The sequence below is a fragment of the Salvelinus namaycush genome, chromosome 14 (genome assembly GCF_016432855.1).
Source record: "Salvelinus namaycush isolate Seneca chromosome 14, SaNama_1.0, whole genome shotgun sequence".
NCBI lineage: Eukaryota > Metazoa > Chordata > Actinopteri > Salmoniformes > Salmonidae > Salvelinus > Salvelinus namaycush.
Window position 1 is genome coordinate 18,227,802 of NC_052320.1, and position 25,397 is coordinate 18,253,198.

At 40.9% G+C, this 25,397-nt stretch overlaps 1 protein-coding gene across 2 annotated transcripts in view; it reads left to right on the plus strand.

Annotated features, from left to right (window-relative positions):
- Nucleotides 1-4,209: 4,209 nt before the first annotated feature.
- The window catches only part of LOC120059218 (sodium-coupled neutral amino acid transporter 3-like), a 31,710-nt gene continuing 10,522 nt past the window's right edge, over nucleotides 4,210-25,397 (plus strand). Inside the window, exons 1-11 of one of the 2 annotated variants that reach the window (XM_039008093.1) lie at nucleotides 4,210-4,575; nucleotides 4,859-4,990; nucleotides 15,052-15,169; nucleotides 15,345-15,429; nucleotides 15,606-15,721; nucleotides 20,311-20,384; nucleotides 21,623-21,715; nucleotides 21,899-21,980; nucleotides 22,123-22,205; nucleotides 22,361-22,419; nucleotides 23,126-23,299. In XM_039008093.1, the coding sequence (XP_038864021.1) occupies nucleotides 15,081-15,169; nucleotides 15,345-15,429; nucleotides 15,606-15,721; nucleotides 20,311-20,384; nucleotides 21,623-21,715; nucleotides 21,899-21,980; nucleotides 22,123-22,205; nucleotides 22,361-22,419; nucleotides 23,126-23,299 (855 nt within the window). In that variant the 5' untranslated portion in view covers nucleotides 4,210-4,575; nucleotides 4,859-4,990; nucleotides 15,052-15,080. Of the gene's footprint in view, nucleotides 4,576-4,858; nucleotides 4,991-10,765; nucleotides 10,870-15,051; nucleotides 15,170-15,344; nucleotides 15,430-15,605; nucleotides 15,722-20,310; nucleotides 20,385-21,622; nucleotides 21,716-21,898; nucleotides 21,981-22,122; nucleotides 22,206-22,360; nucleotides 22,420-23,125; nucleotides 23,300-25,397 lie in introns of those variants that run through there. The other variant, XM_039008094.1, reaches the window with a different exon arrangement.

Below are 25,397 nucleotides of genomic sequence, written 5' to 3' on the forward strand. Positions count from 1 at the left end.
TCAAAGTTATTGAAACTTTACGCATTGACTGACCTTCATTTCTTAAAGTAATGATGGATTGTCGTTTCTCTTTGCTTATTTGAGCTGTTCTTGCCAAAATATGGACTTGTCATAAATCCAGTTTGTTGCATTTCATGAAAAAAATTATAATAATAGGAGGTTGTTCCTTTAAATGGTGTAAGAGCTAGTACTTTGGTCTATAAAAATATATATTTCAAATGTTGGATAATTTGTATCTTGTTAAAACAAACTGCTCTGCTTGGCTTGGTAAGTAATATCGACAAAATAAGCCATTTTTACCATCTTTGCATCAATTATGTATGTTGCTGAAACAACAAGTTAATAAAAAATAAAAAAATCATAGTGACAGTGCTTCGAACAATGGTGCCAAAAAAAGTCCACGTTGGAGGAAAAGCGGAACGATCAATTCGTGTGCTTGCTGAGAATACATTTTTGTTAATTGTCATACTTTTCATGATTAATCTGTTTCTTCACTTACTGTGGTTGTTGTTCAAAATGACAAAAAAATTGTCAGAAAATAAGTGATAATAGTCTAGTCATGTAACTGCAGGCTACAGATTTGTTCAAATGTAAAACCCTTTTATTTTATCATCTTAAATAGGCAAAATTCCCAAGGTAGGTTACAGTATAATGAAATGTGTGGTTTTAAGAACCAAAAAAGCAATTACATTATGTATGTAGTGCTGTTTTTTGTTTCTATTCATGAAATTAGGCCTGCACAATAACAAAATATGCAGGCTGTATATGAGTAGCTTGCAAATTTTGTTTTGTATGAAGTAGCCTTTATGAAAGAAATGGTTGGGAACCACTGCTCTAGCCCAAACTGTTCAAATATAACCCATATTAATAGAGCTACATTTTATTCTTTCTGTTTAAGATTTGAGGACGCAATTTATGTTTATAATGTATATATCTGCCCAAAAAATGCTAATTTGATAATCAGCTGTGATAAATTAATAATACGTTTGCAATATTATTGTTATGTGAACGTAAAATAATCAGGTTGGTGCTTACAATTGTCCTATTTCACACATGTATAAGTGCATGTGTGATTTGGAAATTCGTTTTTTGCATATCCCACTCCCCCTGAGACTCAGAGCCAGGAATCAGCCATTATCAACGGCAACCCTGGAGCAATTAGGGTTAAGTGCCTTGCTCAAAGGCACATTTGCCGATTTTTCTACTAGTTGGCTCGTGGATCTGAACCAGCGACCTTTCAGTTACTGGCCCAACGCTACTAACCGCTAGGCTACCTGCCGCCCAATGAACATAATCATTTACCACATTGAAATGCAAAACTCAAGTTTGCATTTTCAAGTTGATAGTTCTTGTTAAATGCCCTTCCAGATAACACTGTCATATTGAGAAAGAAAATTGTTAAAAGATAAATCAAAGTTCACATTTGTAATTGTACTATATTATTGTGATTACATTATTTGTGACAAAAAGACCAGTCAATATCTATGGGTGGGATTTTCAGGGAAGTTGGAGGGATGTTTGAGTCACAGGGTTGGTAGGGTTTCAGACCTGTCAATTAATTATTGGGGGTGGGATTTTCAGGGAATGGAGTAGATTAGTAATCTAGTCATAAAACACTTTTTCAATATAATTTATTGTGGCAAAACCTAAGAAACATAGTTGTGTTCTGTTCATAAATATGGATTACCCCTGTTAAGAAATACAGTAGAATTGGATGAAAATGGTTTTAAAAATGCAAACATTTTAAGGGGGAGGTCCCCCAGATCCTTCCCGCACCTCGGACCCCCTCCCAGGCTTTCGCACCCCCACTTTCAGACAGTCAGTCGCCCATGGTTACATACACACAGAGCATGTTACTGTATTTTAACATACTATATTACCATCCACATAACATATTCCTGTACCCACTCAAATACTATATACATTTAATTTAGTTACTAATATACTGGAATCACTGATTTCACAACTATTTGGACTCTGACTAGGGAAAATATAGAGCAGTAAAAAAAACATGACAGCAAAAGCTGAGACAACTTTACACAGAGTCACTGTCAGCGTAACAGTAAACCACAGATACTGTTGGAGAACAGACACTCCCCAGTAAGACTGAGAACCGACTGTAACTAACTAACTTCTAGTCATTCTCATTCTGGGAAAACATGACTGACAAAGCATTGCATCACAGTCCCACAACCACAGCCCCAGTTTTCCAGCCTTACATCCAACTCTCCCGAGGCAGCTGATGTCCATGCTTTACATTTGATTCCCACTTTTGGATTTAATAGAAAGAAATTGGATTGGACACACACCAACTGCAATAGTTTATTGACGTAACCTGAATTTCTGTGTCATGGTTTATGAACTTTCTCCGGAATATTTATCCTTATAAATAATCATCTGTATTTGCAGTACCAGTAAAGCTAAAGCTGGATGTAAAGTGCATTCGGAAAGTATTCAGACCCCTCCACTTTTTACAGTCTTAATAGTTACAGCCTTATTCTAAAATGGATTAAATATTTTTTCCCCTCATCAATCTACAAACAATACCCCATAATGACAAAGCGAAAACAGGTTTTAGAAATTGTAATAATAAAAACTGAAATACCTTATTTACATAAGTATTCAGACCCTTTGCTATGAAATGTGAAATTGAGCTCAGGTGCATCCTGTTTCCATTGATCATCCTTGAGATATTTCTACAACTTGATTGGAGTCCACCTGTGTTGAAATTCAATTGTTTGGACATGATTTGGAAAGGCACACACATCTCTATGTAAGGTCCCACAGTTGATAGTGCATGTCAGAGCAAAAACCAAGCCATGAGGTGGAAGGAATTGTCCGTAAAGCTCTGAGACAGGTGTGTGTCAAGGCAAAGATCTAGGGAAGGGTACCAAAAACGTTCTGCAGCATTGAGGGTCCCCAAGAACACAGTGGCCTCCATCATTCTTAAACGGAAGAAGTTTGGAACCACCAAGACTCTTCCTAGGGCTGACCGCCCGGCCAGACTGGGTAATCGGGGGAGAAGGGCCTTGGTCAGGGAGGTGATCAAGAACCAGATGGTCACTCTGACAGAGCTGCAGAGTTCCTCTGTGGAGATGGGAGAACCTTCCAGAAGGACAACCATCTCAACAGCACTCTACCAATCAGGCCTTTATGATAGAGTGGCCAGATGGAAGCCACTCCTCAGTAAAAGGCACATAAAAGCCACTACGTCATCAGAGCGCAACGTATGTTTATTGTTGTTGAACGTTGTCGAACGCCAAAACCTGAACTAAAGACCTCGGTTTAAAAGCTGACAGTGTTTTTATATACTTATATTTTGAATCCTGCGGCTCTGTTGGGCTAAATTGCTGTGAGCGTTGCTATCTGTCCCGGGATCCTGATCCTATAGGGGCAGAGACGCGAAAACCCAGCTAGCCTAGCTGGCTCGGCGGCCTCTATTGAACATTTCCAACGTTGCAGGGGCTGTGTTTATTTTGCTCTGTTCCAGGACAATGTGGACCGCGCTGACTTTCAATGTAGCAACTGCTTGCTTGCGGAGGACTACGGCGCGAAGTAGCTACTCTTAGCAAGCAAGTAGCAAACCTACATAAGCTACTGGGGAACCCACGCCCACCTACTTTTTATTTTTCTTCCACCCCTGTAGCCGGACTCTGGTCTGGTAGAAGTTTCGCCGCCGTGTCGGCTCTCCACAGCCGACTGGCCGGTACTAGGCAGCGTTCCTTCCCCGAAGGGGTCTCCCCATTCCCTGGAGAACGGAGCTGTTCTCGACCCAACCAACCAGCCATGGAGGTACGTCACTCGCCATAGAAGTCGAAAAAGGCATCTTCTGGCAACGGAGGTCTCCATGGAGATGTTGAGCCCGGAACTGACACAGGCCAGAAACAGCTTTGCCGCCCTGGATCCAGAGGTTCCGGCGCCTTTGTCCTTGGTGGCTTCCCAATCAAGATCGGATCCGGAGGACCTGCGTCTTCGTCCTCGGTTCTGTCTCCCTCTCTGGTGGCTTCTACCTTGTGTTCAGATCCTCAGAGCTCCCAGCCTCACCAGACAGTGAGGCTGCCTGAGAGACTGGCCCATTCAACATCACCAACTGTCATCATATGCAGCTCTATGGTGAGAAACATCTCGGTCCCCAAGGCAAAACCCCTGTGCTACCCAGGAGCACGAGTACAGGACATAACAAGGCTGCTTCCGACTGTTCTACCCAGGAGTACAAGTACAGGACATAACAAGGCTGTTTCTGACTGTTCTACCCAGGAGCACGATTACAGGACATAACAAGGCTGCTTCCGACTGTTCTACCACAGATGCCGGGAGCTGACACTGCCGTAGTTCATCTGGGGTCAAACAAAATCAGGAGGCCTAGCTCGGAACATTTGAAAATGGATTTTAAAGAACTGATTTTAGCATTAAAAGACTTCAAAAAACAGCCAATAATTTCAGGTCCAGTACCATTGTCCACTACCATTTAGAGTCTTTCGCATCTAGGGTGTGAAAGATTCAGCAAGATTGAACCCGATCGAACATCTCTGGAGAGTTCTGAAAATAGCTGTGCAATGTATTCAGACCCTTTGTGTAAGTGTGATATTTCAGTTTTTGTATTTTAATACATTTGCAAAAATTTCTAAAACTGTTTTTCCTTTGTAATTATAGGGTATTGTGTATAGATTGAGAAAGAAAACACAATTTAATCAATTTTAGAATAAGTTTGTAACGTAATAAAATGTGGAAAAACAAAGGGGTTTTGAATACTTTCCGAATTAACTGTATTTGGCTACTTTCTGATGTTAGTTCATAAAGATGACATCCTGCAATTTCAAGTGGTTCTGATCATGTAATGATTGCTTGGTCCCTATAGGAGGAGCTGTTGTATAACGGCCATGAGATTTGAGTGTTTGACATCCTCATGGGGAATGCCACCAAGCACTGCAGAGCCCAGCGCCCCAGTGGCCTTTGGTATGGGTGGGAAGTCTTCATCTCTGCTATGGTGGTGAGTGCTGGAAGCCTGTGTGAATGTCAACACTGAGGGCCGAATAAAATCCTAACTTGAGATCTGTGCTTGTGACTTAGGCTTTTGTGTAAATCATAGATCGATGTCGTGGCATGAAATTGAATTTGAGTTATCTAAATCTTTGTTACGATTCAATCAAATCCACATTGTGGATCCACGCTGTTGAAGTACCTGGTTCAATAAAATCACAGAATGGTTTTGGTTGCTGTAAAAACACTCAACTCTACTTGAAGGGGGTATACATAAGGCATTCATAAAACCGTTACAAAACCAGTCATGACACATTTTGAGTGTTGCAGTATCATTCATAATAACCTTACATTACACTCATGTGGATGGGGGGGGAAATGTGACGTGTGTGTTTGCCGCATATAGAGTGGAGATGCATCTTTTATCCGTTCGGGACCAGAGGAGACTACTGAGCAACAATCTGGAGTTTGAGGCTGAGTGTCCTTGACTGGAGTACATGGTGCTCTGTGGGACTGACTTGAACTAGAGGGCTACATGAATCGGTGAAGTGAAGGGACATCATTTTAATCATAAACGTATAAATATTTCAACACATTATTATGACAGAGCTCACTCAGGCAGCACATGAAAATGATGAAGTAACTGGATATTTAATTTTACTGTATATAATTTGAAGCTAGGTCTAGTGTCTTGACTGTAATACCCTATGAAAGTCCCGCCTACTTCCTTGTTCCCGTACAGTTTTTAAATGGGCTTCAAGCTTATGTCATCAAATTCATGAAAAAGTGGTCATATGAGATATATATAATTGTATAAAATAAAATAACGTGTCACATGCTTCATAAACAATGTGTAGATTAACAGTAAAATGCTTTCTTATGGGTACTTTTCTGAACAATGCAGAGTTAAGATAAAGATTTTTTTTTAAATAATAATAATTGAAATAGTAACAGGAAGAATAGTGACACACAGTGAATAATGAATAACAATAACGAGTAAAAGTAACATGGCTATATACATGGCGTACCAGTACTGAGTTAATGTGCAGGGGTACAAGGTAAATGAGGTAACTATGTACATATAGGTAGGGGTAAAGTGACTAGGCAACAGAATAGATAGTAGCAGCAGCATATGTGGTGAATGTGGGTGTATATATGGCATCAGCATGTGGGTGTATGTGTGGCATCAAAGCTCTAGCCTTTAGCTCAGTTCAGATGTTGCCTGTAATCCATGGCTTCTGGTTGGGCTATGTGCGTATGGTCACTGAGGGTACGACGTCGTCGATACACTTACTAAGCCAGTGACTGATGTGGTAAACCCAATGTTATTGGATGAATCCCAGAACATATTCAGGACTGTGCTAGTGAAACAGTCCTGTAGTTTAGCATCCGCTGCGTCTGACCACTTCTGTATTGTGGTCCGATGAAGCGGTACTGGTACTTACTGTTTGAGTTTTTGCTTGGAGTCAGGAGGATAGGGTTATGGTCTGATTTGCCAAAGGGAGGGTGAGGGAGGGCCTTGTGTGTGGAGTAAAGGTTCTCTAGAGTTTTGTCAACTCTAGTTGCACAGTTGACATGCTGGTAAAAATTTGGTAAAACGGATTTCAGTTTTCCTGCATTAAAATCATTGTCGACAAGAAACGCTGCCTCAATGTGCATTTTCTTGTTTGCTTATGGCCCTATACATCCCGTTGAGTGCGGTCTTAGTGCCAGCATCAGTTTGTGATGGTAAATACACAGCTATGAAAAATGTACATTAAAACTCTCTTGTTAAACTGCAGACCATACTATTTATCATGAGGTATTCTAATTTAGGCGACCAAAAACTTGAGACTTCCTTAACATTAGAGATCACGCACCAGATTAACATACCTGAATTTGTCCAATAGAAACTCTTGTTTCCAACTGTTGGACTAATGATTACACCCTATATCAGCTAGATGCAGGCAAGAGTGTGCAAGGCGGTATTGAATGTCACTGTCTGTCCATGTGTCACTGTCTGTCACCTCAAATTTGTCTCTCGACCTGTGGACACCTACAGTACGTTGTAAACTTTCATTCATTGGCTAGGTTGTAGCAACCTCATGATGGGTATCTGGAAAATTTGAGTATCATGTAGTAGCCTAAACCTATCGCTGTTACATTGAACTGGGTGAATGGAATATGAATGAGAGTCATCCAATATGTTGTAATAGAAATAAGGCCATGCTCATGAAAAAAATTTGTCCTCCCTCATCCTAAACGGCACTGACTGCCACTGGTAACTTAGGGCACATTCCATGAAAATTACATTCTTTAATAAAATGTGATGATTTGCGGATTTGGCCAGTTAATAGCCTAACCACGATGACGCAACATCGACTAAACCTTCAAATCCTGTTGCTTCTGGATTATTTTGTTTTGACAATTCTGGTCAAATCTGTATGTACTGTTTGTCATGTTAACAGCTGTTTTCATGTGAGAAACATTAATGTCTTGTATGGAACTGGAGTCAAGGCCCCCTTGAAAGCATTTTTGAAAAATTTGACACATCTACACTATCTATGCAAACTATCTATCTGAAGTTCTACATCTTTATGGACCTTTGCCATTTTTATTTGATTTTGATTAGTGGAGAGGCTGACACACTTATTCAGATAATGAATTTTATTTTACATCTTTAAATACTTACACCACAGAATATTTAATTTGATTAACAAATAATGAAGACTTCAATAAAATGTTGCAACTAATGGTTTGCAGTGTTATAAAAGTAACAGATCAATTAATGGCTTATGAAAGCAGGGATGTCATCCCCCATTTGCAGCTACCAGGGATGAGTTCACACTACCAGGGATGAGGTCAGATTACCAGGGATGAGGTCAGATTACCAGGAATGAGGTCAGATTACAATGGACGAGGTCAAACTAACAGGGACGAGGTCAAGCTACCAGGGATGAGGTCACACTACCAGGGATGAGGTCACACTACCAGGGATGTCAAATTACCAGGAATGACGTCAAACTACCAGGGATGAGGTCACGCTACCAGGGATGTCAAACTACCAGGAATGACGTCAAACTACCAGGGATGAGGTCAAACTACCAGGGATGAGGTCAAACTACCAGGGATGAGGTCAAACTACCAGGGATGAGGTCAAACTACCAGGGATGAGGTCAAACTACCAGGGATGAGGTTAGATTACAATGGATGAGGTCAGACTACCATGGACGATGTCAAACTAACAGGGACGATGTCACACTACCAGGGACGATGTCACACTACCAGGGATGACGTCAAGCTACCAGGGATGAGGTCACACTACCAGGGATGAGGTCAAACTACCAGGGATGAGGTCAGATTACCAGGGATGAGGTCAGACTACCATGGACGATGTCAAACTAACAGGGACGATGTCAAGCTACCAGGGATGAGGTCAAGCTACCAGGGATGAAGTCACACTACCAGGAATGTCAGATTACCAGGAATGACGTCAAGCTACCAGGGATGAGGTCAAACTACCAGGGATGAGGTCAGATTACCAGGGATGAGGTCAAACTACCAGGGATGAGGTCACGCTACCAGGGATGAGGTCAAGCTACCAGGGATGAGGTCAGATTACCAGGGATGAGGTCAGACTACCAGGGATCTATTGTGGACACTATTTGGCTACTGATTCAGGGTAAAACTAGAGTCAGGTTGGCCATCCATGGCTATATGGCTGAGATGGTCCGTGTTGCGTGAATGGAAAACCTCACCCTCGTCATGACCAGCAGGAGCAGCTCGTCCATGGAGAGGGGCTTCACCACCTCTGTGCCATTGTCATCCCTAAAAGAGTAGTAGTACGTTACCACAATGAAGTTATACCATACATTTTATTTGTATGGTTACCACACTTCCAAGTCTTGCTTTCACTTACTATTTACTAGCAAACGTGAGAAACCTAGCAAACTAGGTTCTTAAAATAGTACACTCATTTGTCCTAGATAACAAACTAGTTTGTCCTCCGGCAAGGTTGTAAATTCAGTTGTTAAAAAGTTTCCCTATGCTGCAGCACAGGTTAAAAAAAAACATGAGTTGCAAAGTGGATATAACTGCATTGTCAGGGATACATTTCAGAAACAGAACCCCATGTATTTCATTACATACAGTAGGTTATTGTTACAGGAATACAAACAAACTTTCTGCTGTCCCACTGACTGTTCATAGTCATCCCTTTGTGGCATTAGATGTTACAGATTCTATATTGAAGACACACATGCACACACACGCACCCATACAGTCGTGGACAAAAGTTTTGAGAATGACACAAATATTAATACCCACAAAGTTTGCTGCTTCAGTGTCTTTACATATTTTTGTCAGATGTTACTATGGAATACTGAAGTATAATTACAAGCATTTCATAAGTGTCAAAGGCTTTTATTGACAATTACATGAAGTTGATGCAAAGAGTCAATATTTGCAGTGTTGACCCTTCTTTTTCAAGACCTCTGCAATCCGCCCTGGCATGCTGTCAATTAACTTCTGGGCCACATCCTGACTGATGGCAGCCCATTCTTGCATAATAAATGCTTGGAGTTTGTCAGAATTTGTGGGTTTATGTTTGTCCACCCGCCTCTTGAGGATTGACCACAAGTTCTCAATGGGATTAAGGTCTGGGGAGTTTCCTGGCCATGGACCCAAACTATCGATGTTTTGTTCCCCGAGCCACTTAGTTATCACTTTTGCCTTATGGCAAGGTGCTCCATCATGCTGGAAAAGGCATTGTTCATCACCAAACTGTTCCTGGATGGTTGGGAGAAGTTGCTCTCGGAGGATGTGTTGGTACCATTCTTTATTCATGGCTGTGTTCTTAGGCAAAATTGTGAGTGAGCCCACTCCCTTGGCTGAGAAGCAACCCCACACATGAATGGTCTCAGGATGTTTTACTGTTGGCATGACACAGGACTGATGGTAGCGCTCACCTTGTCTTCTCCAGACAAGCTTTTTTTCCGGATGCCCCAAACAATTGGAAAGGGGATTCATCAGAGAAAATGACTTTAATCCCTGTACCTTTTGCAGAATATCAGTCTGTCCCTGATGTTTTTCCTGGAGAGAAGATGCTTCTTTGCTGCCCTTCTTGACATCGGGCCATCCTCCAAAAGTCTTCGCCTCACTGTGCGTGCAGATGCACTCACACCTGCCTGCTGCCATTCCTGAGCAAGCTCTGTACTGGTGGTGCCCCGATCCCGCAGCTGAATCAACTTTAGGAGACGGTCCTGGCGCTTGCTGGACTTTCTTGGGTGCCCTGAAGCCTTCTTCACAACAATTGAACCGCTCTCCTTGTAGTTCTTGATGATCCGATAAATGGTTGATTTAGGTGCAATCTTACTGGCAGCAATATCCTTGCCTGTGAAGCCCTTTTTGTGCAAAGCAATGATGATGGCACGTGTTTCCTTGTAGGTAACCATGGCTGACAGAGGAAGAACAATGATTCCAAGCACCACCCTCCTTTTGAAGCTTCTAGTTTGTTATTCGAACTCAATCAGCATGACAGAGTGATCTCCAGCCTTGTCTTCGTCAACACTCACACCTGTGTTAACTAGAGAATCACTGACATGATGTCACCTGGTCCTTTTGTGGCAGGGCTGAAATGCAGTGGAAATGTTTTTTGGGGATTCAGTTCATTTGCATGGCAAATAGGGACTTTGCAATTAATTGCAATTCATCTGATCACTCTTCATAACATTCTGGAGTATATGCAAATTGCCATCATACAAACTGAGGCAGCAGACTTTGTTGAAATTAATATTTGTGTCATTCTCTAAACTTTTGGCCACGACTGTATATACCCAGAAGTGGGAGGCTCAAACGTTTTGTTTTGCCTAGGCAGTGGTGGTCTAAGGAGCTGTCTAGCCCAGTTGGGAGGTGAGTACAAAAACATATCCTGCTGTCTACTATCTGACACCATGCTGCTGTCTACCATGTGGGTCATGAAATTGAATTTAGCAATAGTAGCGATAGTAACAACCTTAACAGTAATTACAATGACGTAAACTGTAAATTTGTGTTCAGATTATTTCAAGTTATTCTTTATGTGACATTCAATTTGGCACTGGGAAAACCATGCATCATTTAATAGGATTTTTTGTTGTTGATGTTTTAATAAAAAAGAACAGATTCATTCATATTCATTGTGTGTTAACCGAAATGCAGTTTTGATTGAATATCAGCCCTAGTCTAAAGAAATGCTGTGGTGAAGTCAGTCAAATTTCAGAAGGATGATTTACAGTTGTCAAACACTAGAAGAACATACTACAATGGACCTGAACAAAGTTAAATATTTGATGGTTATGGAATGCTTGTGGATACTTTTTCCATTCCTACTCTACTTGTTTAGTCCAATGGCGCTCCATTTGATCCAGCAACCCCTCTGGTCATATTCAGTACTTCTGGTTTCATAGCCTAGTACTGTACCTACATGTGTTTGAAAGTGTCCCTTTCACTCAATGCAAACTGTCATCTTTTTTTATTAGTGGTAGTGGTGACCCTCTTACAACACAATAAGGCTTTTTCCAGAGAAACATACTGTATGTCATTGGTAGATAAAGAGAATGTGGGTGTTGGTTGGGTGTGCTGGCAAAACTCATATCTCTGACTGACTTATTTTGAACTTACGTTGCCACCATTGAGTTAAACTACACATACCAGAACATAGACAGACTAGACATGGTCCATGTCCTCTTTAACAGCTAAATAAATGACCTACAGTACATGTTGCATGTGTTCTAAGGCTGGATGAGAGGTTAGGCATTCTCCCAAGCAGAACCCAAGGATTGTAAGATAATTTCATCTATGTATTCAGTTCAACACTGCTTGTCTCTGTCTACGTAGGCCTAAATGTGTGTCCATCTGTGTTCAGGCACATGATCAAGTGTTAGCGTGTGGAATGTTTACAGTCTTAAAGCAGAAGTACATGCAGGTAACCTTAAAAAAGCGCTTATCTCCTAAGCTAATTAAGGCCCTGTGGCCTTGATCTATTCTAGCAGGATGCAACTCCCTCGCTGTCCCCATCTACCCAGTACCACCCACGCTTTCTTTCAGAACACCTCAAATGGCACCGCTTACTACTCATTTTGATAGTATTACTAGTATTACTTAGCTCCCCATCATTATACTGTACTGTTTGCTTCCATGTTGTTTCATAGTTATGGACCATAAATATGGAAATTATAAGGTAAATGTTTTGCTCTTGTCACATCCATAAAGTTAAACATGATCTCTTGAATGTAGACCTGTAGCTACCACTAGATTCTATTTTCAATCAGGCTGTAAGTCAACACTACCTGTGAAAGAACAGACAGGTTTAACATAGGGTTAAAGAGGGGAGGGGTGTTATCAGACTCCCTCTCCCTTGCTACCTCTCAAGCATGTCCTAAGCTCTCTCTGTATCCCTTCCTCAGCCCTAGGAGCTTTATAGAGGGGGAAAAAGTCCCCAGTGGATGTTAAGAACACAGAAATTGGTGGATTTTAAAGGGATATTCATTTTAGGGTAAAGGAAACAGAAGTTCCTCTCCACTATCTGAGTAAGTAGCTGTGTGAGTTGTAGGAGTATTGTGAGCTATTAAAACAAGGGAAGGGTAACTGTCAATAGAGAGGCGGTCTTGCATCAGAAAAAGGACATGTGTTAGGAGTCTGAAGCACAGCACTGCTACTGTGGTGGACTGGACTGGGAGGCTCATGGCACACTGATGGTTTTTTCTACTAATGTCTTAAATGGCTTAGTAAACTGGAAGTATCAGACACTGTTTTATTAACTTTTCACATAGACCATATGCTGTAATGTTATATTTTGGCGATACTGGCGTAGCTGTTCAGAGGAATAGGTTATAAGCATGTTTGGAGGTGTTTTTTTTTGTAAACAATCTTTGGGTGGCAGGTAGCCTAGTGGTTAAGAGAGTTGGGCCAGTAACCGAGAGTTTGCTGGTTCGAATTCCCGAGCCAACTAGGTAAAAACTCTGTCGATGTGCCCTTGAGTAAGGCACTTACCCTTGTTCAGAGCGACTTACAGGAACAATTAAGGTTATCTGCTAAATGACTGAAATGAAATGTTTCGTATGTGGTTGTTTTATTAACCCTGGGTGATCAACTCCTTCATTAAAGGATGGAATCATGGTCTCTTTCCTGCTCATTACAACTACACTAAAACAGAACTGGTAGCTAACTAGTAGCCAACCAGTTCTGTCTAGTTTGTCTCATTTTCAAAAGGATAAAAAGCATATATGACCCATAGTAAACTGTTAATGTTGTTGATTTTTCAAATGACAGCCTTGTATAGTTAGTTCATCATTAACAACAACCATAACAAACTCAAATGACTACTGTGATTCGCCCCAAATTTTGGTAATACAATAAAACATTTACCAAAGCCAAAGAGAAAACTCTTATGTTAGTACATTGCAGACAGACAATTGGTTATAAATGCACCAAACCTGGGCCTTGTTTGTTGTGTTTTGGTTGATCATTGTGGTTCCTAGGAAGTGAAACATTTGGTTAGGAAGCTGTTCTGGTCTGGACCACCATTTAGGCGATGGTTTTCCTTGAAGCTAGTAAGCTAGGCACCTGGGGCTAACACTAACTAACTCTTAATTAGTGGTCTTTTCACAGCAGCCCAGTATTGCCTTCCTGATAGATTACTACTGTTGGACTACAGCCAGTAACATGCTCTGTTTTTAGTGAAGAGGGATTTTTCGGTGATTAGGGAAGTTTCAGTCAGGTTCATGCTTTCACATTGTATGACACAATGTCCATAGAGGCAGTCAGTCCCCAAAGGTTAGGGGTCAGAGGCCATCGGAGTTGAGAGAGTTTAGGGCTCTAACCCATGACACAGTGGCAGTGAGAGTAGGGAGCGTGAACTGTGAACACAGGAACTACTCTCCATGCTTGCGTTGTGTTGCCCAGAGCAGATTAGCATAACATTAAGTCCTTTGACAACATTTGTTATTTAAAGCTTTTCCCGGCACATACGTTTTAAATAGCTTTACATTTCTCCTCATGCTTCAACAGTATTTCCCTTTATCTTGTCAATCGGTTTTACATATTGTGGACGCCCTTTGGTTCGTCAAACAAATGTTAGGATAGTCTGGTTCCTCAGTCTAAGAGTGATCCTCAAAACAACCTACACTACAAGTACAGTTATCTTATGTTAAATGTCACACAGAGAGCACAGTGCTGTATGATTGAGGGGGAAAGAAGATCATCGAGATTATGCTAAAAATCAATCATGTTTAGCATTGTGTTCACTGTCCAGCATTTCTTTCCGAACCCAGAGGCCTTTCCTTTCCATGGTCATATGTAAACTACTGACTCCATCCATGGTCAGGTGAGATTGAATAGTTGATTCAAACAGCTGCCACGGTTTAGGCTTAGTCCAATGTCATGACTTTATACATTTCATTAGCTTTATCCAGATGCCAGTTGTTATATTCATCTCATTACACCCGTACCATGTTTTCCACATTAGATCGCTGCTTTCCACAACAGACTTTCTGTCTGGACAACCAACAACTTCTCGTTTATTCTAAGAGCCAAATATAGACCGTCAGACAGTTATCCTTCAGGTGTTTGTTTAACAAAGTATCAAGGTTATTATAGTAAACTAAAACTGAAACTAAAACAAAAACTAATCATAAACTATTTAGAAAACCGAAATAAAATAATTGACAAACCCGTTTGAAAAACAAAAATTATACTGAAAATACTATCTTTGACTACAAAACTAACAAAAATAAAATAAAAACCATCATGAATTATGTTCCATTTTAAAGCTTCTGAATCTGTCACATCACACTGAGATTGACTTTAATTTAAAGGTAGACTCAATGACGTTGCCACGAGCAGCACCGCAGATATTGGTCGCGCTCCACTGCTTAGATGTTGCATGCATCAACCAATGATTGTGTATGTCAACGACTATACAGTTGGGCACCAGATTGCTATAACATGTTGGTCGTGTTCCTCTGCTCACTTTAGAACCCCCTTCAATAATTACAAATAACAATCTGAGGCAGAATTTCCATAGGTTGCATTTGAGACTTGGCTCTTTCTTAGTCCATAGGATCTTCATTCCCAGCACAGCCATGGATGTAGGGAGAAGTATGGAGCTCCAAAAGATGAACGGGCAACATAGCAGGAACCTTGGCCCAGATAAGCTCAATTTAGACGAAGGGTAAGTTTCTGGCTACACCAGATACCCTAACATTGAACACAAGTGCATCAACAGGCTATACCTGTCTGCATATAATTACTCACAGCAATGCCATTGTGATTTTGTTATATACGTGTGTAGTGCCACAGTGGTACCACAGCTTTCATGTTTTTAAATGTGTTTCTTTTTGCTCAAGGTTTGATGGGCTGGAGTTTATGGCAGAGCGGGATGAGTTCCTGCCAGGGACGAGGCCAGGAATAAAGGCACCTCAGTTCACTGATGTGAGTGCTCAGCCTTAGTTTAAAGGTCATTAGTGGGAGCATCAGAGATCTGTTGTATGAGAGTAATTATATTGTGGTATAAAAACAACTTTATGTAAAATGTTACAACTAAAGCTAGATACTGTATTGTTTTGCAGATTGTGTGTGTGATTCTTTCCTCTCTTTTCCCACCCTAGTTTGAGGGTAAGACTTCATTTGGAATGTCCATCTTCAATCTCAGCAATGCCATTATGGGCAGTGGAATTCTGGGATTAGCGTACGCCATGTCCAATACCGGTATCATCCTCTTCCTGTGAGTAACCATGCCAACACAACACAAGTCACTAGTCCTCCTTTTTTGTCAAGATCACTGTGGTTCCCTAAGGCTTGATGTCACAACTCTACTATGACCTCAGATCAGAACGCTGTCGCTGTGTGTGTCTGGGTCCAGGCTATATACCCAATAGGGTTAAAGAATGACACTGGTTGTGTTTATAGTATCACCATGCTGTGATGACACTATAATGATGAGACTATCCAGGCCACACTAGACCGAGTGCTTAGCCGGCAGATCCATAAAGGGAAACATTTTCATTGTTTTACAAGAAAAGAGTAGGGCTATTGTGGGTTTGACTTTCTGTCTGTGTACATTATTGAGAAGTCTGTTGAGTGTTTAACCTGGTCAATTACAACTATAAAGGCTCAACTCGACTAGTCACAGCCCAGCTGGCACATTTGGTTCCTTGGAACTTAGGTTTTTGGTTTCCCATTGGTTCTGGGAAAGAAGCCATGTGTGTCCTGACTGTTTTTTAAACATTCTGAGAATGGAAGTGGACATTTAGCCTGTTCTGGGAATGTACATTTTTAGGTTGCAGGGAGGTTCTGAGAATGTTTTACTATGGTTCCCTGACAGTTTTCCTGGGAGGTTTAATTTATGGAATGAGAACGGAAATGAAGGTCATTTTGAAGGTAATTAGAATGAGAACGGAAATGAAGCTTTGTTCGGGTTAACTGTTTTGAACTCCAAGCACAGATATGACACATGGAAATGAATTTGCTTAAGCATTAATTATGCAAACACATTTTGTTATTATTGTGGCTGTCACGTTCGTTATAAGGATCGGACCAAGACGCAGCGTGGTATACGTACATTCTTATTTATTTAAAGAATGAACACTGAACAAACTAACAAAATGAACCGTGAAGCTATACAAACGAGTGCTGACAGGCAACTACACATAGACAAGATCCCACAACAGAAAGTGGGAAACAGGGCTGCCTAAATATGATCCCCAATCAGAGACAACGATAAACAGCTGTCTCTGATTGGGAACCATATCAGGCCAACATAGAAATACAAAACCCCTAGACCTACAACAACCCTAGACATACAACACTAGAGTATCCACCCTAGTCACACCCTGACCTAACCAAAAAATATATAAAACAGAGATATCTAAGGTCAGGGCGTGACAGTGGCACAGCGTCAGTGAGATTAGAACCTATGATCTTCTGTTCCCTATCCTTGGAATTAGTTCACTGTGCCACAAGGATGAAGCTAGCATGCCATGTTCTTTTAACTCATACAAAGTTGTTCATTTTAATCTACTCAAACAGACCCCATTTCAAAGAAAACAAGACCTCATTAAGGTCAGGTGTGGCCAACATACCCGAACACACTTAACAGGAAAGAGGGGTCGGCAAGTTTAGTGTCTTAATTTGAGCCAGTTTACTACAGCAGGAAAATTACACTGCAGCAAAAGTAAATGTGAATTATTATACGGATTATAATTAATAGGCATTGTTGTAGGGGTTGATAAAAAAAAATTGTAAGGGAAAATCAAGTCTGAAATTTCAAAGTGGAAATTATAAACTTCAGAACTGGCCACACTGGCCAATCAGAACGTGTTCCATGGCTAAATATGTGGTTGCTTCAAGTTGTCTATTTACGTTATTTTATGTACTGCGTTGTCATCAACTCCAATTCGAATGTTAGTCCGTTATAGCCTAGTTTGTTAAATTGCCTACAGAAAAAAAAATATATAATGTATGTAGGCCTATCAAATCTTTGATAAATATGTTGAACATGTTTGCAGTCAACATTGTAAGAAACCTAACCGCATGGCTTCAATATGGAAATATATTGTTAACACCCCCGAGAGTTGATTTCCGCTGACCCCGCGGAAATTAATTAGCTTAATTTAAAAATAAATAAAAATGTGTCAGTTTAAGCTTGTCACGCCCTGACCTTAGTTATCTATGTTTTCTTTATTATTTTGGTTAGGTCAGGGTGTGACGAGGGTGGGTATGCTTGTTTTGTATTGTCTAGGGTTTTTTGTATGTCTAGGGGTGTTGGTAAGTCTAGGCATATGTATGTCTATGGTGGCCTGAATTGGTTCCAATCAGAGGCAGCTGTTTATCGTTGTCTCTGATTGGGGATCATATTTAGGTTGCCATTTGCCCTTTTGGTTTTGTGGGTTCTTATTGTATGTTTAGTTGCCTGTCTGCACTAGCCATATTAGCTTCACGGTTCGTTTTGTTATTTTGTTCGTTTTGTTCAGTGTTCATTCTTTAAATAAAGAAGAATGTACGCTTATCACGCTGCGCCTTGGTCTCCTCCCAACGACGGCCGTGACAAAGCTAGAGATATTAGTTTGTTTTTCATTGGCTGCGTCTCAATCCACCGCATCCACCAAAGTCGCACTTCCGCATCTGCTGTGAAAGGTGACAGAGTTAGAGCAGTGTCGGTCAGACCATGAAACACAAAATCACCTTTAGCGTCTGAACGGTTTGGCCCACAAACTATTTGGCCTACAAACTCTATGGAAAGATGAGGCTCTCACGAACACGATGGTGTTCTCCGTTTTGCTCTATGGCCCCCACAATCATCTTGGGACTCGTCTGAAGTCGGTACAGCCGATCTGCCAACTTCTGTCTGAAGTGTCCGAACAGTTTGGGCTACACACTAATATGACCATTCTGTGGAAGGTGAGACTCTCACGAACATGTACATTTCATGATTTGTTATAGGAAGCCCACAGGCCTCACAAGACTCGTCTGAAGGTCCCTTGGTACAGTTTTTTTTTTTTTTTTATGGAAGTACAGTATATATGGAGACTGTTTAATGTCAAAAATAAGGGGATAAATACATGTGAAAAAAATGTAAAACTAAGTTTCCTGATCTTTCTTATACCTCTCAGATATAGGACACACACTTCAGAACAAACTTCCTTTAGAAATTTTTGGGGGACTATCTGTTGTTCTCCCTGTGGGCGGATCATATTAATTAAGGCAATGCAGACAATGGAGGATTTTATGCCAAAGAAACTGGACAAAGATCCAATATAAAGAGAATGTCCGCTCACTGTTTAACTGCTCCCAAATATAATGTTCTATAAACATAATGGAACCATCTTACAGATCGCATTCACACTTCTGCAGAAGTAGCAAACGGCTCCTAAATTGCATTGCATGCGAACTGGATGTTCACCATAAAGGCCTGACAGTGAATCATTCTAATAAGTCAAATCAAATGAAAAGAAGATATCATTTTTTTTTTACAACAACGATAGTTCTAAATAGCTTGGGGTCAGAAGAATGTTATCATAAAATCGACAGGATATAAAAGAAAACGGATTGCTGTTGAATCAGCCTTCGTTATAGCCTATACACCTAGGGTAAGGATAGCCTAAGGAGGGCTTGTTTTTTATCATGTGAAACAGCAAACAAACAAGCAATCTCATCTCTCATTTCATGATGTGCATATATACATGTAGCCTACATGGAGTGGTTTTTATGCACGTCCAAGACGGGAGCTGGCTAAAATATTGTAGACCTATACAATAAAAAGGGGATGTCCACTCACTCTTTTGATGCTCCCAAACTTGATCTTTTAATAAAGGTTTGGTGATTAAGATTTATTTCAAAGCAGTCTCACGAGCCAAAACCTTTATTGATAGGCTTGGCTACTTGTTGAACACATTGGGCAGGACAAAAAAACAGCGGCTATATGCTGGGTTTTTAATAAAATGAAACCAAATGGAAAAAACATTAGTTTTTTTATGTTTATTAATACGATGGTTACCGGCATAAAAAGCACATCTCTCTTGTTCCATGAGCATAAGGGTACTGTGTGTCATGGCTCCCAATATGTGCTGCAGAAAATTGTCATTTTTGCGCTTGTGTTCAAGGCCACACCTCAGAGCAAGCGAGCTGATGTTAGACAGGTAAATTGCTGAACCTGGTGGAAAATGCCAGTGGCCGTTTTTACATGCTGAAATTGCAAACTAATGTGCGTACGCCAGCCGAAAATAGAGCCCTACAAGTTTTACATTTCCTGCATTGCAGGAAAGTTCTCCTGCAACAGGGTGATCATATTAAGATCTTACATCTGTACACACAATGGGGGATCGAAGGATATGGTTTGGCCTGATCTGTGTTATATGTGTTCTCAGTCGCTTCCTGTATCTGAGTATGAGGGATGGCCTATAAGCTCGCTCAGTCTGTGTAGTGCTCATACACACGCTGCTCTCCTAAATCAGATTTGTGGTTATAAATAGCTTGTAGTGATCAGATCAAAGGCAGGTCTGCCTGGATCAGTCATGTGTGTCCATTGGGAATTGGGAGGGGTGGACTAGCAGGCGGGTGAGATGCGTCACAAATAATTCACACTTGTGATGGTCATTCATAGCTAGTAGTACAACAGCGAGAGAAATTGGGTCAACAGCGTTACTGAGTCATTAGCCGTTGCGGCGTGATGTCTGGTACCGCGAAACTACTAAGCCATTGATGAGGCTGTGCCAAATGTAACTGATATGTTGATTTAAGAGAATGTATGTTAATTGCAGAGCTTTATAATGTTAATAAATCAATGTTGTAATTTATGTTTGTTTGTGGTTTCAGTATCCTGTTATTATTCATCGCCATTTTGTCAGCCTATTCCATCCACCTCCTCCTGAGAAGTGCAGGAGTTGTAGGTAAGATGCTGATATTTTACCAAGATACCTATCTTTAAAGTTAAACAAAGAACATTCGTAGAATAGCCTACAATTATTTGAGAAACAGACGCCTCACAAGTCCTCAACTGGCAGCTTCATTAAATAGTACCCGTAAAACACCAGTCTTAACGTCAACAGTGAAGAGTCGACTCCGGGATGCTGGCCTTCTGTCCAGTGTCTGTGTTATTTTTCCTATCTTAATCTTTTCTTTTTATTGGCCAGTCTGAGATATGGCTTTTTCTTTGCAACTCTGCCTTGAAGGCCAGCATCCCGGAGTTGCCTCTTCACTGTTGACATTGAGACTGGTGTTTTGCGGATACTATTTAATGAAGCTGCCAGCTGAGGACTTGTGAGGTGTCTGTTTCTCAAACTAGACACTCTAATGTACTTGTCCTCTTGCTCAGTTGTGCACCGGGGCCTCCCACTCCTCTTTCTATTCTGGTTAAAGACAGTTTGCGCTGTTCTGTGAAGGGAGTACACAGCGTTGTACGAGATCTTTAGTTTCTGGAAATTTCTCACATGCAATACCCTTCATTTCTCAGATGAAGGATAGACTGATGAGTTTCAGAAGAAAGTTCTTTGTTTCTGGCCATTTTGAACCTGTAATCGAACCCACAAATGCTGATGCTCCTTATACTCAACTAATCTAAAGATGGCCTGTTTTATTGCTTCTTTAATCAGCACAACCGTTTTCAGCTGTGCTAACAATTGCAAAAGGGTTTTATAATGATCAATTAGCCTTTTAAAATGATAAACTTGGATTAGCTAACACAACGTGCCATTGGAACACAGGAGTGATGGTTGCTGATAATGGGCCTCTGTACGCCTATGTAGATATTCCAAAAAACATCAGGCGTTTCCAGCTTCAATAGTCATTTGCAACATTAACAATGTCTACACTGTATTTCTGATCAATTTGATGTTATTTTATTGGACAAAAATTTGATTTTCTTTAAAAAACAGGGACATTTTTAAGTGACCCCAAACTTTTGAACAGTAGTGTATATTGAGTTTAATATTGGGATGCAAACTCATTTCAACTCTATATCTGACATGGTACAGGTGTCGTCTTTTTTTTATGCCCAGCAGCATGTTTGTGAGGTGTATCATTTTGTTTCAAAGTAGATTTGTTTAAGACTACCAAGAAACACTCTGTGTGACCCTGGTTTTAGCCCACTGCACTTCAAAGGTTAACATGCATGTGTATGTTCTCTCAGGCATCCGTGCCTATGAGCAGCTAGGGCACCGTGCCTTTGGACAACCAGGCAAAGTTTTGGCTGGCTCCATCATCACCATGCACAACATTGGAGGTAAAGTACCGTATGTCACCAGCAGGTCATGATTGGCTTATGTTATTGTATGTTAGCCTCATGTCTGTACTTACTTAAGTGCAAGTACAAGTGCCACTGAAATTGCTCCTGTCATAGAAGGTCTAATGACTTAAGTGACATAATATACAAGTGTAAATAAGTTTTGTTTTGTGTTTCCCATAGCGATGTCCAGTTACCTCTTCATTGTGAAGTCTGAGCTTCCGTTGGTCATGCAGGCCTTTCTGGGCCTGACGGAAAATACTGGGTAGGTGTCTCTAGAAGGCGGCAGTTGCTGTTATTTCATAATGCAGGCTATAAAACAGGAGCATTTAAAATGTGATTTGATAGATTGTTCTGAAAGTTGGCTATGTTGTATCATTTGTGTGTTCTTGCTGTCTGTCTGTCAGAGAGTGGTATTTGGAAGGGAGGTACCTGATCATCATTGTAAGCGTCATTATCATCTTTCCACTCTCACTCATGAGACACCTTGGTAAGTTTCCATGTCTTAGACCACTCATTTCACTTCATAGTCTATATTCATACTTTATTTTTTGTAGTATGCTAGTAGTGATGATGAAACATGCACAGAATAACACGATATGTCTCTATTTCAACACAACGTGATCTTCTGTTATCACCTCACAGGTTACCTTGGTTACACCAGTGGCTTTTCTCTCTCCTGTATGGTTTTCTTCCTCATCTCGGTGAGTCCTCTTCATCAACCAACTAACCCATCTCCCATCCAACTAAACAATACATAGCCTTGCCCCATATCTGTTTCTGCTTTCTTGCCAACTCCCATGGTTGTAATGGTCAACAACCCTACAAGTTGGCTATACAGCACAAACAGATCTGGGACCAGGCTCATCAAATCAAATTGTATTCGTCACATGCTTCGTAGTGTAGACTAACAGTGAAATGCTTACTTACGGGTCCTTTTCCAACAATGCAGAGTTAAAGATAAAGATTTTTTTTAAACAAGTGCAGGGTTATGAGGTAATTGAGGTAGCAATGTACTGTACATATAGAGTAGGTAGGAAGAAAGTGACTAGCAGCCACGTATGTGGTGAGTTTGAAAGTGAGTGTGTTTGTGTGGCGTCATGTACAATGTACAGTGTGTGCATGTTATGTGTGTGTGGGTGTATGTAGCATGTAAGTGTGTGTGGGTAGAGTCCAGTGTGTGTGCATAGAGTCAGAGGAAGAGAGTTAGTGCAAAAAAGGGTCAATGTAGGTAGTCTGGGTATCCTTTTGATTAGCTATTTAGCAGTCTTGTTTAGAATACTTATGGCTTGGAGGTAGAAACTGTTCAGGGTCATTTTGGTTCCAGACTTGGTGCATTGGTACCGCATGCTGTGCAGTAGCTGGAGTCTTCAGTGTTTGACTAAACAGTCAGTTGGTCCCTCCCACTAGGTGATCTATAAGAAGTTCAACATCCCGTGTCCGCTGGAGGAAATAACCAGTCACAGTAACCACTCAGCGTACGCCTTGAAGGAGAGTCATGGTAACCACTCATTTGTCACCCCGGCCTACGTCAATTCTGATGTGGACTTCTGTGAACCACAGCTATTCACCATCAACACGCAGGTCAGAGAGGAAGAGACATGTAATACAGGCAGACATTGTATTTAACATTAAATAGCGCAATTTCTGATTGTGAGTTTTCTAGATTTGTGTCTCAGACAATCTAGCTGTGTTAAGATTATGGATTATGTCTCTAGACAGTGATCTGTTATGGCAATATACAGTACCAGTCAAAAGTTTGGACACACCTACTCATTCAAGCGTTTTTCTTTATTTTTACTATTTTCTACTTTGTAGAATAATAGTGAAGACATCAAATCTATGAAATAACACATCAGTCTGTGTAGTGCTCATTTCCTCCTTAATGCGTTTGAGCCATGTGTGTTGTCGTAGCGTTTGCTGTCATTAAATGTGAAGACTTATATTATCAAATCAATTCTCTATGTGTAATTATTCCGTGATTAAACGAATCACGGAATAGTAATTAACTAGGAAGTAGGGGCACCACGGAAATTTTGTGTTTATAGTTGCAATTTCCCGAATATAACTCTTCAGATATTTTATTATCTTATCGATTACATTCTTCTATTAATGTATTATTACCTCATCAGTCTCATTCCTGAACATCGCAAACCCTTGGATATCTGCACGAATACTACAATCATAAATCATGAATCAGCGATATACAAATTGGCTTCATTATTTATTTACTAATTAACCTTTTCATGTAATCAATCACAGAATTACATAAACACACACACAATAGTTATACATTGTTTACTGACATGATACACTGAAAAGTCCCTAGTGGGTTAAGCCGATATGACGGCTTGGTAGACAAAGGAAAGGGGTGGGGCCAGCTCAAGAGCTGGAAACTCAGAGGGGACCCCCGTACATACACTACACTCATGGAAATGCTTATACTTTGAACATGAACAACCGCTCATTCTAAAAGGAAATTGCAATTGACATATTTACGAGTGTATGCCTTTGTTGTCCCTCTCTGCGATCACCGCTGGATAGATTGCCGACAAAGTCTCTGGTTTGTCCACCAGAGATCAAAGTCTTTCGGAGTTGTAGCTTGTTATAATGGATACGTCAGAGTACCATTCGGTCGTTCGACTGGTTGCATTTACCAGACTAAAGTACTTAAACAGCTGCAGCCTGAATAGTTGTTCTTTAGTTTGTAGATTTCTTAGCCATTTCAACGTGGGAATGATCTCCACATTCTCTGGTCTTGTCCTTTGGTAGAGTTGCCAACCATTTCAACATGTAGCGACAGCTTCCATGTTTTCTGGTTTAATATGCATTTTGTCGTGGGTTTTATACTTAGTAGAAAAGGGGGCGTTCCATGACGCCGTGAAATGTCCTTGCTCACAGGGGCGTGGCCACTGACTGATCCTAAGTTACTATGAAAAACAATTCTTATTTAGAAGACTAAGATCACATTGTTATCTTTCCAAAAGTATTCCTATACTCAATCATTTATTTTATACAACATTCAGATGCAAACCCCATAATTGACAAGTGTATACAAACAAAGAAACAGTAATGTGTGTCTCCTGTCCTTCATGAGGTCACCAAATTAAACCAACTTGATATGACTGTTGCTTAAGTGTCCATGGACCACTCCAACTGCTTGGAATACAGAAATACTGTTAATTTTTTTAAACATTTTGATGTCCAAGTGTCTCTCTGTGTTTCACAATCTCGATACTACAGAGCCCAGAAGCAGAGTATTTTACGACCACCATAAAGCAGCCCCCGCCACCTCTGTGGGAGAGAGAGGGCGCTGTAGAGCAGACCCACGGTAACCTGATCCTTCATATCTTCACAGGAGAGTTATGATAGTCCCCTTCTGGTGGGTTCAAGTTGAAAGGATCCTGCAAGTTGCAAACCACCATAAGAATTAACCTCGGATGTCCTTGTTTGTGGATCAGCATAGCAGTTCCCCCCCTGGTGGTTTTCCCTGGTAGGCTTTCGGACAGCTGTAAACCACCACAAGAATGGCCAGGGAATGTCCTGGTTGTGGATCGCCGTTGCGGTCCCCCTCTGGTGGTTGACCCAGGTAGGCTTTCTGTGAATTTTAAAGCACCACAAGAATGGCCAGGGAATGTCCTGATTGGTGATCGCCGTTGCGGTCCCCCTCTGGTGGTCGACC